This window comes from Diachasma alloeum, unplaced genomic scaffold, assembly GCF_001412515.2.
Source record: "Diachasma alloeum isolate Michigan unplaced genomic scaffold, Dall2.0 Dall_scaffold_00340, whole genome shotgun sequence".
NCBI classification, from domain to species: Eukaryota; Metazoa; Arthropoda; class Insecta; order Hymenoptera; family Braconidae; genus Diachasma; species Diachasma alloeum.
The window spans coordinates 487,246-502,949 of NW_021680479.1; the positions used below are offsets into that span (position 1 = coordinate 487,246).

The window sequence follows — 15,704 nt, forward strand, 5'->3', positions numbered from 1 at the left end:
CAAAGCAAAAACATCACTTATTAAGATTGTTAGTTTTCACTTCAATTCCAAACATTAGTGCTGTCTAAACCAGTGTCTTCACTCATTAATATTTACACTCACTCAAAGGAACCTCTTAATATCTCCTAGCCGGCAAACGCCTCAGGGATACGTTGAATTGAGGTCTGATTTGAACGGCACATGCTCAGGGGAAATGTAGGCAATACTCCTGAATATCGAAGTCCTCACCGAATCGTGAGGATGAGGCTGAAGGTCAAGTTTACGAGTATCATTATCATTATAACATACTTGTCGTTAGAAAGTCGTCAATGTATTTCGTCTTCTACGATTTACATAGAAGCACAGAAGGCCCTTTAAGTCGTTTAAAACGTGATAATGAAAAACGAATGGTTTTTTTTTGTCATTTCGCAACCGTTAAATTACTTCATCAATATGTGAATTGGTTCATATGTATAATTAACCCTAAAAGCGAAGAACGAAATGATTCTGTAAAGACAGTGCGCCAGGGGAAAGTTCTGTTTGATTGTTCCTGACAAACCGAAACACTATTATTTAGAGGAGTAAGATGTCGATAGAAATTTTGAAACAAAATAATGAAATGAAAATCAAAGACAAGTTTGGAAAGACGGAGTGGATATGAGGCCATTTCTGTGGGCGTAATTTTCTGAGCATTCGCTTCATATAAAAAATGGAGAAAGTAAGGCGATTTTCATGAGAACAATCGTCATGCGTCGAATTTTCATGAAGCCCGATTATCAAGCAAAAGAGAATTGAATACCATTCTATGAAACACGAATGAACGAATCATAATTGTCCAAATCAGTTAGGTCAGAGGAAAATAGAATAATTCAACTTTCTTAATATTGCGTTTACTAAGGTTTTCTTCGAACAAAGTTGATTAGAATCGCTAGAATTATGAGATTATCTCACATTTTTGACGTTAAGAATAGGAGAATCTGAATGCAATATAGTGAAAATGATGATCGATTTTTTCACTTTGAACGAATAATATTAATATCCAAATACAAAATTTCTGATGTGAATAAAAAGAAGCTGCGACTCAATATTCCTAATGAAGTTTTAATTTTTAATTTGGTGCTGATAACACGAGATGACAATATTCTAAGCACGGAATTATATTGATGAGATGAACAACAGATTAATTGAATTTCCGTGTGAACTGACTAATAAATTGATAAGAGTGTGGGCACGCACTTTTACCAGAGTATCAGCAAACATTGAATTTCAGAAATTCACACTCTAAAGTGTGTTCTAGAAGGAATTGAATTGTAATTATGATTAAAATTTTATTCAGTGAGCACAGGAATTAGAACATGAGCAAATCATTTATTGTCATATGAAAATTTAACAGCTCATAAATTGGGACAAATGATTCTCATCGGTCGTATTGCTTTTTGCAGTAAGAAATACCGAATCTGACGGGAAAAACGGCATAATAAAAGGACATTAAGGCGCTCGCGTGTATAAAATTCGCTGCGCGCGGTTAGTTTATGGACGGACGGAGTGAAAACTTTTTCTTGGTCGATACGCTACCGCGTATCTCGATTCCTTTCATTCAGTCGAGTTTAATCGCAGTCGGCAAGTGCTAGTCGGTAATCGGTAATAAGGAAATCTGCAGAAGCTACTGCGGATAATTTTTCCTTCAGTACGTTTTTTTGCTTTTATTTTTATTCGTGACTTTTCGTTTATTATTCCAGGAAATAATGGGATATTTATCGTTATTGACTGATGATTTCATTTGAAACTCTTCGAAAATCGACGTTTGTATCGAGTTTTTGTTTGCGCAGCCGCTGACAAGAAATTGAAATTTGTAAGAACCGACGGAAGTGCCCGCGCATACACGTAACATGCGGCACTTTTATGAAGTTTAAACAAAACTAACTCGGGTGTTTCAATTGACGTGATCCGTTGTCACACGTTCTCCGTTCCCCCTATAATTTCCCATTCTACGTGAAAAAATAAGAAAACAGTGAATTACAGAGTTTTTAATTCCAGTGTTAACTATATTACAAGAAATATGGACGAATGAAGATTTTCATCTGCAATTAACAATTACTCCAAAGGTAAGTCAAATCAATAAATTAATTAATGTATAAAAATTGAAAAAAACATTATTTCCTCAATTTTTTATGCCGTTCAGAACTTTATTTCAATAACATAATTCTTATTAAATAGATTCCTTCAACATTTCTTTCATTATTCTATTTTTTCTCTTTTATTCGTTCAAATATATCAAATTCCACTGGATTGCGCAATAATCCATCACAAAATTCTATAAATCCATTTTTTCCTCACTTTCATTTCATTTCATTTCGTTTTTATTTCATGGAAACCCAACAGGACGGCCAATTACAGGATCAATTTAAATAAACGTAAAGTGTAGTAACGAAATTAATACTCACGACGGAAAACATTATTTATATATCTTAGGGGAAGTTGGGGTAAAACGGACACTTTTCACTTTTTAAAAAATGTTAATGAGGGGTTGAAATGTTGATGAAACTTAATAATTTTTTTTTTTACAAAGAACAATTATTTCCCTTTGTGACGAGCCTAAACTGAGTTCAATTGATAAATTTGTTTCTGAGTTATGAGTAATTTGAAAAAAGTCCAGAGTGTCCATTTTACCCCATCTTCCCCTATACTATAAAATTTAAATCGACGCATTTAGCTCTACAACTCTGAACTATCTTCCAATACGAGTTAACAGAGTTCAATCAGTTCAACCTCTCGTCCCACAAATAATTCATTCACAAATCATATCGCCGCGCCTGATTTATTTTAATTAGACCCATTTGTCATGTCATTTGTCCCGATAAATAATGCAAATTATCAATTTATCAAATAATCAATTAATGAAATGTACTGAATAGAGATACCAACAATGCGACAACCTACACTGAGAAAAAAAAATATTTTTGCCAAATATCCATTTACTTGAGGGAAGAATTTATTTTTTCAATACCGTATTACTCCATTCGAGCCATTCTCAGGCAATTCTCATTAGGTTTCAATTATGTCAGTTATATTGCTCTAGAAGATGAACCTGTTGGTTATAACCTTGAGTGACCTCCTTCAATAATTATCAACATTAAAAAATTGATCGAAATTCTTCTCTCTAGAAAATACGAAATTTAGGAAAAATGAATAATCATTAGGGGAGTCCCTCCAAGGTCATGTAGAACATAATCATCCTTTAAAGCACCATGATTGTTATAATTGAAACCTAATCAGGCTCGCCTGGGAATGACTCGATTGGAGAAATATGATTTTGAAAAAAGAAATACTTCTCTCAAGTAAATGAATATTTGGCAAAAATATTTTCTTATCTCAGTGTAGGAGACTTGAGGACGAGAATTTTCATCACGATTCCTCAATGCGAATAAAAAAAAATAGTGATAATAGGGCTGACACCTGCGCGATAACTGAGTCACACTTGAAGGTGTGGAAATAATAGATAATAAACATGGATATAAATTCGATGCGTTCCGTGAAACTTCTAGTTATGTTATGTTATTTTTTGAAAAAATATGTCGATCGGGTCATGGAATTTTCTCACGGCGCAGCGTAAGTAGGCGGTTTAATAGTCCCATGGGGCACTTTTAATAGTCCCATCAGTGAATGCGTCGTACAATGCGAATTACTGATGAGGAATTAATGGGTTTGTGCGGTTGAAGGTGAAAAACAAAAGTTGAAATCGTCACGTTTGCTCTGTGCTTTCGCAGATAGTGAGGATCTTTCTGCTTGAATGCAAGAATTTTAGAAGTTTAAAGGCAATGAAATTGCCTCACAAATCTTTATGACAGGAGTTACGTTTTTTTTCTGACGATTTTCGTGTTTAAACGTTTTTAGTACGTTACGAGGAGCGAATGCATCCAGAATGTCGCCCAATTCTAGAGACGGAGTGACGAAGAATGACGTTGTGAATGTGAAGAATCATTGCGGTGAGGATAAGGGGATGAACATTTACAAGCCTGCTGTCAAGTGGCCGGACCTCATCGTCCAAATTTTCGTTCATGCCGGATGTGCCTATGGAATTTATCTTATTTTCACCGAGGCCAAGTGGCTCACAACGCTCTGGGGTATGTTTTGACTAGAATAAATAGTGAGGTTTTACGGCCCCGCGGAGTATGATAGCACGACCGATGCCGCGGTTATCTATTGTCAGGCGACACGACATTCATGTCAAGTTCGGGGACTACAACGTCTTGAGGACACGAACATCAGGTTTTGCTCAATATCTTCGAAACGAAAGGAGATGGTAGAAATATTGTCAGAACCTTTTCTGTAGCTCTTGAAATTTCATACGAAAAATATTCCAACACCATTTTTGCTATTTTTGTTAGATTTTGAGATATTTTGCGACTACTTAATCCTTCGAGAATTTCACAAAAACGAGGCGGGTTAATTTGACTTTAGTTTTTGGTGAATATCTGCGAATTGAAAGGAGATGGTAGAAATATTGTTAAAACCGTTTCTAAAGCTCTTGAAATTTTCTACGAAAAAGGTTTTAATACTATTTTTGCTATTTCTATTAGATTTGGAGATATTTTGCGACAACTTAATCCTTTGAGAATTTCAGAAAATCGTGGCGGGTTAATTTGACTCCAGTTTTCGGTGAATATCTCCGAATTGAAAGGAGATAGCGGAAATATTGTTAAGACCTTGTTTGAGATTGAAGCTAAATTGAGATGCCGGTTGGGGAAAAGTGGGATTGTGAAAGGAGGTGGAAAATTAAAACACGCGGAATTATAAAACCACACTGTTGATGTACTTTATTGTGGAATAACCCACGCGTCTTGATAAATTAATAATGTTACACTATTGAGTTGCTCGACAAAGTCAATAAAAATGATGGTTTGAAAAATGCACTGCACTTGAGATTCTCTCGATATTGAACTTGATGATTGACTCAAAATAATTGATAGTTAACTCGGAATTAATTGATAATTGAATTGAATTAAATAGAGACGCTATACAAAGCGCTAGACTCAAATGTATCGCGTTGATGTACTCCGGTGATGTACTCGATTGAGCGGTTACGGCGATACAGTACTGTGATTAGAGTGACTCTCTCGGTGGCTAGAGCGATACTACAGACTTTTTCGGGGATTTTCTTCGTAGCTGAATATGACCCCGAAGGGTCCCAAAGTTTCTCGAGATTTTCGTTGAGCCCGGTGACCGTTTGACTAGTTTGAATAGCTGAATTTCAAAAAGACCTTTTCTACAGCTCTTGAAATTTCCTACAAAAAAGGTTGAGACACTAATCTCTCTATCTCTATTAGATTCCGAGATATCCACCAAAAACTCAACTCTCCGGACAATTGGCTTTCATAATTTCGCGTGAATTTGCATCGAACATTGAATTAATTGGCATAACAGAGCTCCGTATACCAGAAAAAACTAATTCCCGTGTTCTGACGTTCAACAGTCGCCATAAAATCCTGAATAGACTTCTCATTAAACCATCAACAACATCGGAAATCAATATCTAACGGGTTCACCTCACGTGTTCGCACGATTTGCATTGAAACTGATTTCAAATAATGGAATCATGGGGTTTGCCCCTCGGAGTGGGTCACACCACCCGACGAGAGTGAATTATCTCGACATTTCTTCGCAAAGTAGAAGAAAATAAAAATAATCCGTCTTTAAAACTCAAAAATAATTGTAAAAATTACAAAAATAATCCGCAATTTTTATTTTCATTTTCATGATATTTTTTCAAGCTTCAAAATAAAATTTGACTCATCAAAATCGCGTCATTGGGTCACACGATATCAATGAATAATCAAGTTTATTTCTCCGCGCCGTCTCTCACAATAGGATAAAACGGAGAATTCAATGTGCTGGAGAGGTTTTTCAAATAAAAATGAATGAGCTGACGATTACGTGACTCCGCCTTATCATAAAAGCCTTATCGAAAAGTTAAATCAATAGTCGTGATAAATCCCACGTAATCCACGTGAGATTGTACTCTTCGATTTTCTATTTTTCCAGCTTTGATAACAATTTACACATCAGCCTTCGGAATCACTGCTGGAGCTCACAGATTGTGGTCTCACCGGGCGTACAAGGCGACGTGGCCCCTGCGACTGATTCTCGTGTTATTATTCACGATAACAGGGCAGGTACCTCAGAACCTCCAGCACGTCACGCATGAAAAAATTTTGGAGAAAAAAATTCGATTGAATTTCTGTTGGAACTCGATGCGAATTCCATTGGAGTTCTGTTAAAATTTTATTACAAAATTGTATTGCTTCCGAATGAAAGTAATGCATTCAATTTAATACAATTACGTGAATATAATTTATTCATATCATTATCTGGTTTTTTAACGAAATCATTTTATGATTAATGATTATATGATTTTTTAAAAATCGGGTGTCCTCCCATAACTCAACAAATTTTCTGAATTCATTGAATGATGGCTTGAAAAAATTCTTTGGATGTCTCTTCGACCGAGTTAGAAGATGAAGGCGATAGCTGTAATCGTTGTTTTGATTTTTAGAATAATTTTCAAAAATTTTGGATTCATATTTATAAAAATTACAATTCCGAGGATATCTTTGGATATCATGCTCTAAATTCATTCAATGACAGCTGAAAATATTAGTTTCATAGCCACTCTGTCGAAGTTAAAAGATCGTTACGATACCTATATTCGTTGGTTTGATTTTTATGATGATTATTGTAAATTTAGAATTTTTCGTGAATTGCTCTGAAAGTGAACTTTCTGATGGTTTCTTCAAATATGATGTTTCAAATTCATTTCATAATATAGATAGCATCATTCTTCCAATCGATTTATAAGNCAATATCTAACGGGTTCACCTCACGTGTTCGCACGATTTGCATTGAAACTGATTTCAAATAATGGAATCATGGGGTTTGCCCCTCGGAGTGGGTCACACCACCCGACGAGAGTGAATTATCTCGACATTTCTTCGCAAAGTAGAAGAAAATAAAAATAATCCGTCTTTAAAACTCAAAAATAATTGTAAAAATTACAAAAATAATCCGCAATTTTTATTTTCATTTTCATGATATTTTTTCAAGCTTCAAAATAAAATTTGACTCATCAAAATCGCGTCATTGGGTCACACGATATCAATGAATAATCAAGTTTATTTCTCCGCGCCGTCTCTCACAATAGGATAAAACGGAGAATTCAATGTGCTGGAGAGGTTTTTCAAATAAAAATGAATGAGCTGACGATTACGTGACTCCGCCTTATCATAAAAGCCTTATCGAAAAGTTAAATCAATAGTCGTGATAAATCCCACGTAATCCACGTGAGATTGTACTCTTCGATTTTCTATTTTTCCAGCTTTGATAACAATTTACACATCAGCCTTCGGAATCACTGCTGGAGCTCACAGATTGTGGTCTCACCGGGCGTACAAGGCGACGTGGCCCCTGCGACTGATTCTCGTGTTATTATTCACGATAACAGGGCAGGTACCTCAGAACCTCCAGCACGTCACGCATGAAAAAATTTTGGAGAAAAAAATTCGATTGAATTTCTGTTGGAACTCGATGCGAATTCCATTGGAGTTCTGTTAAAATTTTATTACAAAATTGTATTGCTTCCGAATGAAAGTAATGCATTCAATTTAATACAATTACGTGAATATAATTTATTCATATCATTATCTGGTTTTTTAACGAAATCATTTTATGATTAATGATTATATGATTTTTTAAAAATCGGGTGTCCTCCCATAACTCAACAAATTTTCTGAATTCATTGAATGATGGCTTGAAAAAATTCTTTGGATGTCTCTTCGACCGAGTTAGAAGATGAAGGCGATAGCTGTAATCGTTGTTTTGATTTTTAGAATAATTTTCAAAAATTTTGGATTTTATAAAAATTACAATTCCGAGGATATCTTTGGATATCATGCTCTAAATTCATTCAATGACAGCTGAAAATATTAGTTTCATAGCCACTCTGTCGAAGTTAAAAGATCGTTACGATACCTATATTCGTTGGTTTGATTTTTATGATGATTATTGTAAATTTAGAATTTTTCGTGAATTGCTCTGAAAGTGAACTTTCTGATGGTTTCTTCAAATATGATGTTTCAAATTCATTTCATAATATAGATAGCATCATTCTTCCAATCGATTTATAAGAGAATTTCGGAAATTATTCTCATAGCATTTAAAAGTTTGTTGATTTTCCATCTTTTGGAAAATTTACTTCCACTGATTATTTGAATAAAAAAAAGAAAGGTTTAAATTGATTCAATTATCGTTAAAACGACCTACTTCGACTTCACTTTCATGGAATAAATGGATGGTATAGATATATATAATTTCACATTTGAAATTTCATCAAATATTAAACTAAATTGAAAATATAACACAATTGATTAAAGAAGAAATTTCATTGAATTTTATAAAGTGATGAGTAACCATTAATTTCCTGTTTATTTTTTCGACAATTCAATTATTTCCTTGAGAAATCTTTGATAAAAAAATCCAATGGATTTTTATTCACCAATGCCAATTCTCGGGCATAATTTTCCTGTATTTTTATTTTTTTCCTCTAATAAAATCAACAACAAAAAATCGCAAATTCGAAAATTTATGTCAAAAAATTCTTATAGAACTCCAACAGAAATTCATTAGAATTTCTCGTAGAAAGTGCTAGCATTCTCTATTGAATTTCCTTCATGCGTGTACTCAATGTCCCCGCAGAATGAAATCTACTAAAAATCAATTATCCATTATTACCAACAGAGGCACGTGTACGCATGGGCTCTAGACCACAGGGTCCACCACAAATACAGTGAGACTGATTCTGACCCACACAATGCGAAACGCGGTTTCTTCTTCGCTCATGTCGGCTGGCTCTTCACAACTCCTCATCCCGATGTCGAGGAGAAGCGAGCGGCTGTCGACATGAGCGATCTGGAGGCCGATGCTATTGTCATGTGGCAGAAGAAATATTACATTCCACTTTTCGCCCTTCTTGCCATTGGCTTTCCAGTCTGGGTGCCCTGCTACCTCTGGAATGAAACCCTCTGGACTTCGTTCTGGATCAACTTCAATTTCCGCTTCTGCGTTACGCTTAATCTTGCATTCTTCGTTAATAGTGTCGCCCATATGTGGGGTCAGAGGCCGTATGACAAGTAAGGAGGAGGACTTCCTCGTGATAATTTTTATGGATAAATTTTCATTCGTGATGTTTGTATTTGTTTATGCATTTTGAGATTAGACGTGGGGGTTCGCGGGCATTTTTTGGAAATTATGGCCTTGAAATTGAGGAAAAACAACGTCTACATAAATTTTGCTGTTTTTCTTGGTTGAGGAATATTTACAAAAAAAATTATCTGGTAAAATCCTCTTATTTTGATTCTTCTCTAAATGAAACTCTCTTTTTTGCATGATTTCTCAAAATCTGGAGGAGACAGCGACATTTTTGACGAGAGCTTTTTCCTAGCTCTTGAAATTTTCTATAAAAAATATTTAAACACGAATTCCTCTATCTCGCTTAGGTTTCAAAATATTTCCAAAAAACTGATCGATTAAACTCAATTTTTTTTGTTTTACAACTTAAGAATGGAATTCTTCATCAGTAGAATAAAATTATTATTTTCTGTGAAGTCATGCACTTTCTGGGTTCTTCAAATTTCTTATGAAAAATATCTTGACATAAATTTCACTATTTTCCTTTGATTCAGATATTTACAAAAAAAATCTGCAGAAGTAAAATCGTCTTATTTCCATTTTTTAAAATTTCTCTATTTATTTGTGTGATTTCTTCAAATCTGAAAGAAATAGCGAAATTTTTGGCTAGACCTTTTTCCTAGCTCTTGAAATTTCCTACAAAAAATATCGAAACATAAATTCTTCTATCTGCCTTAGATTTCAAGATATTTCCAAAAAACAGAGAATCCTTCATCAATAGAAGAAGATTATTATTATTTTCCCTGAAGTCATGATGTTTCCGGGTTCCCGAAATTTCCTATGAAAATATCTTAACATGAATTTCGCTATTCTCCTTTGATTCAGGGAAATTAAAAAAAAACTATACAGAGGTAATCGTCTTATTTTCATTTCTCTAAATTAAACTCAGCCTTCTTGCTAAATATCTCCAATTCTGAAACATACAGCGAATTTTTTGATAAGACACTTTTTCCAGCTCTTGAAATTCCCTACAAAAAACATCTTAACACAAACTCCTCTATCTCCCTGACATTTCAAGATATTTCCAAAAAACTGATCAACAAAGCATCATTTTTCCTGTTTCACCACTCACCAACAAAATTCTTCATGAATTAAAAATGATCATTACGTAATGGCATGAATTAATGAGTTAAATCCCCTCCAGACACATTTCTCCAGTGGAGAATATTGCCGTATCGATAGCAGCTCTGGGCGAAGGCTGGCACAATTACCACCACGTATTTCCATGGGATTACAAGACCGGTGAGCTAGGTGATTACTCATTCAACATAACAACTGGTTTTATCGATGCATTTGCGCACATCGGATGGGCATACGATCGTAAATACGTATTACCGGAAATGGTGCGGAGGCGGGCGAAAAGATCGGGCGATGGATCTCACGTACCGAATGTCTGGGGATACGGTGACACTGACATACTCCAAGAGGAGGTGCACGAGTTGGAGGCGATGAGGGACTCCAAGTGCCATTGATTGAGAACAATCCAAATATTAGAGTTAAATTCGTGTTCAGTTTGAAATTTTTGTACTTAGTGAAGTATTAATATTGATTTCCACGGTAATTTCAGGATTTCTCTGAGGAAATAACGGAAATTTCTTTGGATTGAACGCCAGCAGTATTCAACACTCAGAATGAGAATTTTCCATATTTTTAACATCTTTGTATTTTCATTTTTATGATTAAAAATTTTGTGGGCAATTGTTTAATCGATTATTGCCAATGTCCATCGGTATTCTAGTTCAATGACCTTTTCCCTCGACAGGTTGTCATTGAAAATTACGTCACTGGGAAGTAATGTATTCTGACGCAATGGAAAACTATTTTTAATAGTAATTTTAAGTCAATTATTTTGAATTCTTCAATTTTATTTATTTATTCAGTTGCGTTTCCTGCAACTGAAGTGAAATAGTATTTAGTGGTTTATTCAGCTATTCGATTATTTCTTTTGCATTGTTTATAAAAAATATGTAGAAAAAATTGATATTTTCTATATATAAAAGATAGAAATCATTTGATCTTTCAAAAACGAGGCATTTTCAATCGTTAATAACTTTATATTGGCAGATGGAAAATCGTCAATTTTGTTTTTCATTTTCAAAATATTTTTTCATGTTCAAACTGTTCAAAATGAAATTTCACTCATCGAAATTGTATCATTTGTTCACGAGGTATTGAGGATTTGAGACGATCAAGTTTATTTGGTAGCATAAAATGATGATAATTGACCGTTCAAATGAGAATTAATAACAACTCTTTTTCGTAAATTATAATAATAGTTATATTTAAAGTTGGATCACAATAATTTCCATTGAAAATTACGTCACTGGAAAGTCATGTATTATGACGCAATGGAAAACTATTTTTAATATTAATTTCAAGTGGATAATTTTGCACTCAATTTTATTTATTTATTCATGTTTCTTGGAATTGCAGTAAAATATTATTTAGTGGTTTGTTTAACTATTCGACTTTCATGCAATATTTCATGTATAAAAAATCCAAATCATTTCATCTTCCATTCGAAGAATGAAAAATGAAATAAAGGAGAGAAGGGTCAAACGGGACATTTTCAATCATTAATAATTTTCCATTAATCGTTAATTTTTTCTTCATTTTCAAGATATTTTTTCAATCTTCAAAATGAAATTTGACTCATCTAAATCGTATCATTTATTCACGAGACATTGAGAATTTGAGACGATCAAGTTTATTTGGGACCATAAAATGATAATAATAGACCATTCAAATGACAAACAATAGCAATTATTTTCCGTAAATTATAACAATAGTTATATTTTAACTTTGACCACACCAATCTCCCGAACTAGGCCCATCGGATCCCCCCAATCCCCCCATTAATTCACTGAAATCAGAATACGAAGAGGAAATGACACTCACAAAGTCATCAAGTCTAGATTTAATGAAATTCCTTGGTGAGGGTCGTGCCTGGGGTCAATGAGAATTCGAAAAATAATGACCAGTAACTTCGCCAGTCTCCCCCAGACCTCAATCCCGAGTGCAGGTAAGACGTACCTCCTTAAAAAAAAAAGTTTCCTGGGTGTGAATCAGAAGTGAATCGGAGTGTGTGCAGTAATTTATTTCCAAAAAAATGGAGAAGGAATCGTCGGATAAACGCGAGACCCAGTGGCTCTATGTGCTCTGGTACATCCACCTTTACATATTGGGAACTTACGGAATTTACAAGTTGGCTGACGCCACGTGGCTCACGTTCTTCTTCGGTAAAAAATTTAATTGTCAATGAAAAATTATGCAAAAGCTAATGTTGAAAATGGTTTGTAGCTGTTTTCATAGTGTCGATGGGGGCACTGGGGATAACAGTGGGGGCTCATCGCCACTGGGCGCATCAGTCTTTCGAGGCTCATTGGTTCATAAAACTGTGGTTTATGATTTTTCACACTCTGGCAGGTGTTGTGAGTATGAAAAAAAGATTTACATCGCGAGAATTAATGGGATTATTTCACTAGACATCTTGCTTAATTCGAAAAGATTGTGAAATGGGTTATGAATGATGAATTCAGATATTAATGGCTTTTTTTATTCAGTATTCAGTTTTAATATTGATATTGACGAAACGAGAATCAATGGCTTAATTTGAGCCAGCGCAATTGAAATTTAAAGTATTATGACATATTCGAAATCATTTTAAAATATTTTAGAGGAGATTAATATTCTTTGGGATCGAACGAAGGAATAATTTATGAGTTTAAGCCATCACCCGCACGGAAAAATTTATATTTTGAAAAATGTATAAAAAAATATCTTAAATTGGCCCAATTTCTATAAGAAAAATATACGAAACATGTATTTTATATATATTTTTTATATATCTTTTATAAATTTGACAAATATATGAAATTGGCCCATATTATATATTTTTTAAATATATTTTTTAATGAGGGCGTTTATAAACAATTTTAAGCTATTCAATTTTTTTTTAAATAACTCACAAAAGATGTTCAAACATTTTTAATTTTATAAAATTAATCCTCAAATTTGCGTCAAGACAAAACATTGAAAAAAGTCTTTGATGCAGACATTTATGTCTTCATTCAAGTCATTAAATTCTGATATCTACAGGGACCAATCTACGACTGGGTCCTCGCGCACAGAATCCACCACAAGTTTTACGGAACGGAAAAGGACCCCTACAATCACAACAGAGGCTTCCTCTACAGTCATCTGATGGTGAATCTCATGAGCAATCCCGAGAATTACGAGCAGACAGCCAAACTGATTGACATGAGGGACATCGAGTCTGACGGAATAGTCTGGGTCCAAAGAAAGTACGATACAGTAGACTCCCGTTATAGTCGCACTCACGGGGGAATAGGGGAAGCGAATTCGGAGTATGCGACTGGATTTCGCTACCCCCACTACGCCCTCACGCACCAAATGAAAATACTGAGGATTTAATTTTCGTTTTATTGACTTTAACGCTTTATTAAATAATTTAAATCATTACTTTAACATTTCCATGCACATTTAATCAACTTTTTTATATAATCAACCGATTTTTCTGTCAAGAACCTTTTTTTCTTATCAAAGTGATTTTGGTCTTCTAATTTCACTTGTAAAATGACCTCAATTTTTTTTTTCATTTTTCTGTTGACAATCGAACTGCTAGGTTCTTTATTCTGATTCATTATCTAATTCACCTGATTAACTGATTTGTCAATGAAGAAATATACAGAAATTTCACGTAACTTTTTCGTTCCCAAAAATTTCAAGCTTTTTCAGTTGAAGTTTCAAGCTTAATTTTATGACAGTGTACATGTATATTTAATTCCATGATTTTTCACCAACGATTTCCTATACTTTGCAGAGCAATATTTCTTTTTCTCAAATGATAAAAATTATGCAATTGCCAATTTATCGGCAACGGCCATAATTAGACGCCAAATTGAAAAATCGACATTGAAAATCGATCATTTGGCGGCAAGTCGTCCAATCTGCCAGCCCTGATTCCATTTACAGTGGATACTCCCTTCGCTTCTCTAAGATTTCAGGTGGGGAAGTTGACTTCCCCCACCATTAACAATCTAAGCGTGTGTAAGTGGTGTGTGGGCTCCTCTGCGCGCCAAGCGTGCGCAGTAGGACCACTGGCGGTCTGGCAGGATTGGAACAGACAGATTCTCTCTCTCTCTCTCTGTTCCTCTTCCCCCTCAGTCCAACCGCGGGCGCATGAGTAGGGGCTTCTCGATCACTTAAATTCAGGAAATTCATACCCCCGCAGCTAAAATCTTAGAGAGTATCCACTGTATTCTGCGCATCGAAAACGAATGTCTGAATTTCACACACCTTTTGTAGACATTTATTCAGACACTAAAAAACGTCTGAATAAAATGGGAATTTGTCTGAATTTCAAACATGAGATAACATGCTTGGGCACCTGTTCGTCTGAAATTCAGACACATTTTCATTCCATTCAGACATCTTTAATGTCTGAAAAATGTCTGCAAAAGGTGTGTGAAATTCAGACATTCGTTTTTTCTGTGACCGCAATTTCCTCGAATGAAGTTTTATACTTGACGATCTTGCAGGTTCTACTGGCCCCTCTTCATCGTGATTGGCCTCCTCCTACCAATAAATGCACCAGCCGAGTACTGGGGTGAATCAATATCAAATTCAGTATTTGTCCTCGGATTTTTACGACTAGCAATTCTGGTGAACATCTCATTCCTAGTCAACAGTGCAATGCACATTTGGGGACTCAAACTAACAGACAAGTTAATATCAGTATTCGATACATATTCATTGATATTTAAACTATTTATCTATCGTCCGAGGAGTCATGGTAATGTAGCCATCGACAAAGAGGGAATATATACTCAACTATAAATTGTCATGTGCAATAATTACTGAATAAATATCTTGAATGATGTAATTGCTATCACATTTTTTTTCTAGATTTCCACCAGACGACAATCTAGTATTTTTACTCAATAGATCATTCTGGTTAAATTACCACTATCTCCTACCCTGGGACTGGAGAACCGACGAATTCGGTGGTTACGACACAGGCGCAACTTGTTTTACAATAAAATGCCTGAATGAACTTGGATTGATTAATAATCTGAAGACATCGTCGAGTGATCTGATAAGGGATGCCCTCTACAAAGCGGCGACCAGTAAAAAATCGACCGCTGAAATATTAGATGAGCTGAAAAAAGCTGCTGAATACGAAACTGCCAGGATCAATCTTCATTACCACCACTGATCGTCATGAGAACGATTGCAGAGTTGGAAGCGACGATCAAACAATTTTAATGCTAAATATTAATTAACTTATGCTCTAGGATAATTAGTTTGCATTAAAGTGTATTTATTCTACCACTGTAACATCATCACGATCATTTCAATGAAAACGTCCATAAAAAATGTAGAAAAATCGTTGAGAGATAATACATTATTATTTGACATCGAGAAAAATTGTTTTTTATTCCTTTAATGGAAATGCTAACAGG

At 34.7% G+C, this 15,704-nt stretch overlaps 2 protein-coding genes across 3 annotated transcripts; both read left to right on the forward strand.

Annotated features, from left to right (window-relative positions):
- Positions 1-1,908: 1,908 nt before the first annotated feature.
- Positions 1,909-10,917, forward strand: LOC107040711 (acyl-CoA Delta(11) desaturase). Of its 2 annotated transcripts, none has more exons than XM_015260915.1 (5): positions 1,909-2,084; positions 3,874-4,103; positions 6,022-6,152; positions 8,770-9,161; positions 10,364-10,917. In XM_015260915.1, the coding sequence occupies exons 2-5, from the start codon at positions 3,902-3,904 to the stop codon at positions 10,689-10,691; spliced, it is 1,053 nt and encodes a 350-aa protein (XP_015116401.1). In that variant the 5' UTR covers positions 1,909-2,084; positions 3,874-3,901; the 3' UTR covers positions 10,692-10,917. The 2 variants fall into 2 exon arrangements, with proteins under 2 accessions (XP_015116401.1, XP_015116399.1); XM_015260913.1 differs by lacking the exon at positions 1,909-2,084 and adding an exon at positions 3,504-3,588.
- Positions 10,918-12,222: 1,305 nt separating this feature from the next.
- On the forward strand, positions 12,223-15,688 carry LOC107040714 (acyl-CoA desaturase). Its single transcript, XM_015260921.2, has 5 exons — positions 12,223-12,458; positions 12,520-12,650; positions 13,318-13,523; positions 14,781-14,966; positions 15,148-15,688. The coding sequence occupies exons 1-5, from the start codon at positions 12,329-12,331 to the stop codon at positions 15,455-15,457; spliced, it is 963 nt and encodes a 320-aa protein (XP_015116407.1). The 5' UTR covers positions 12,223-12,328; the 3' UTR covers positions 15,458-15,688.
- Positions 15,689-15,704: the final 16 nt, after the last annotated feature.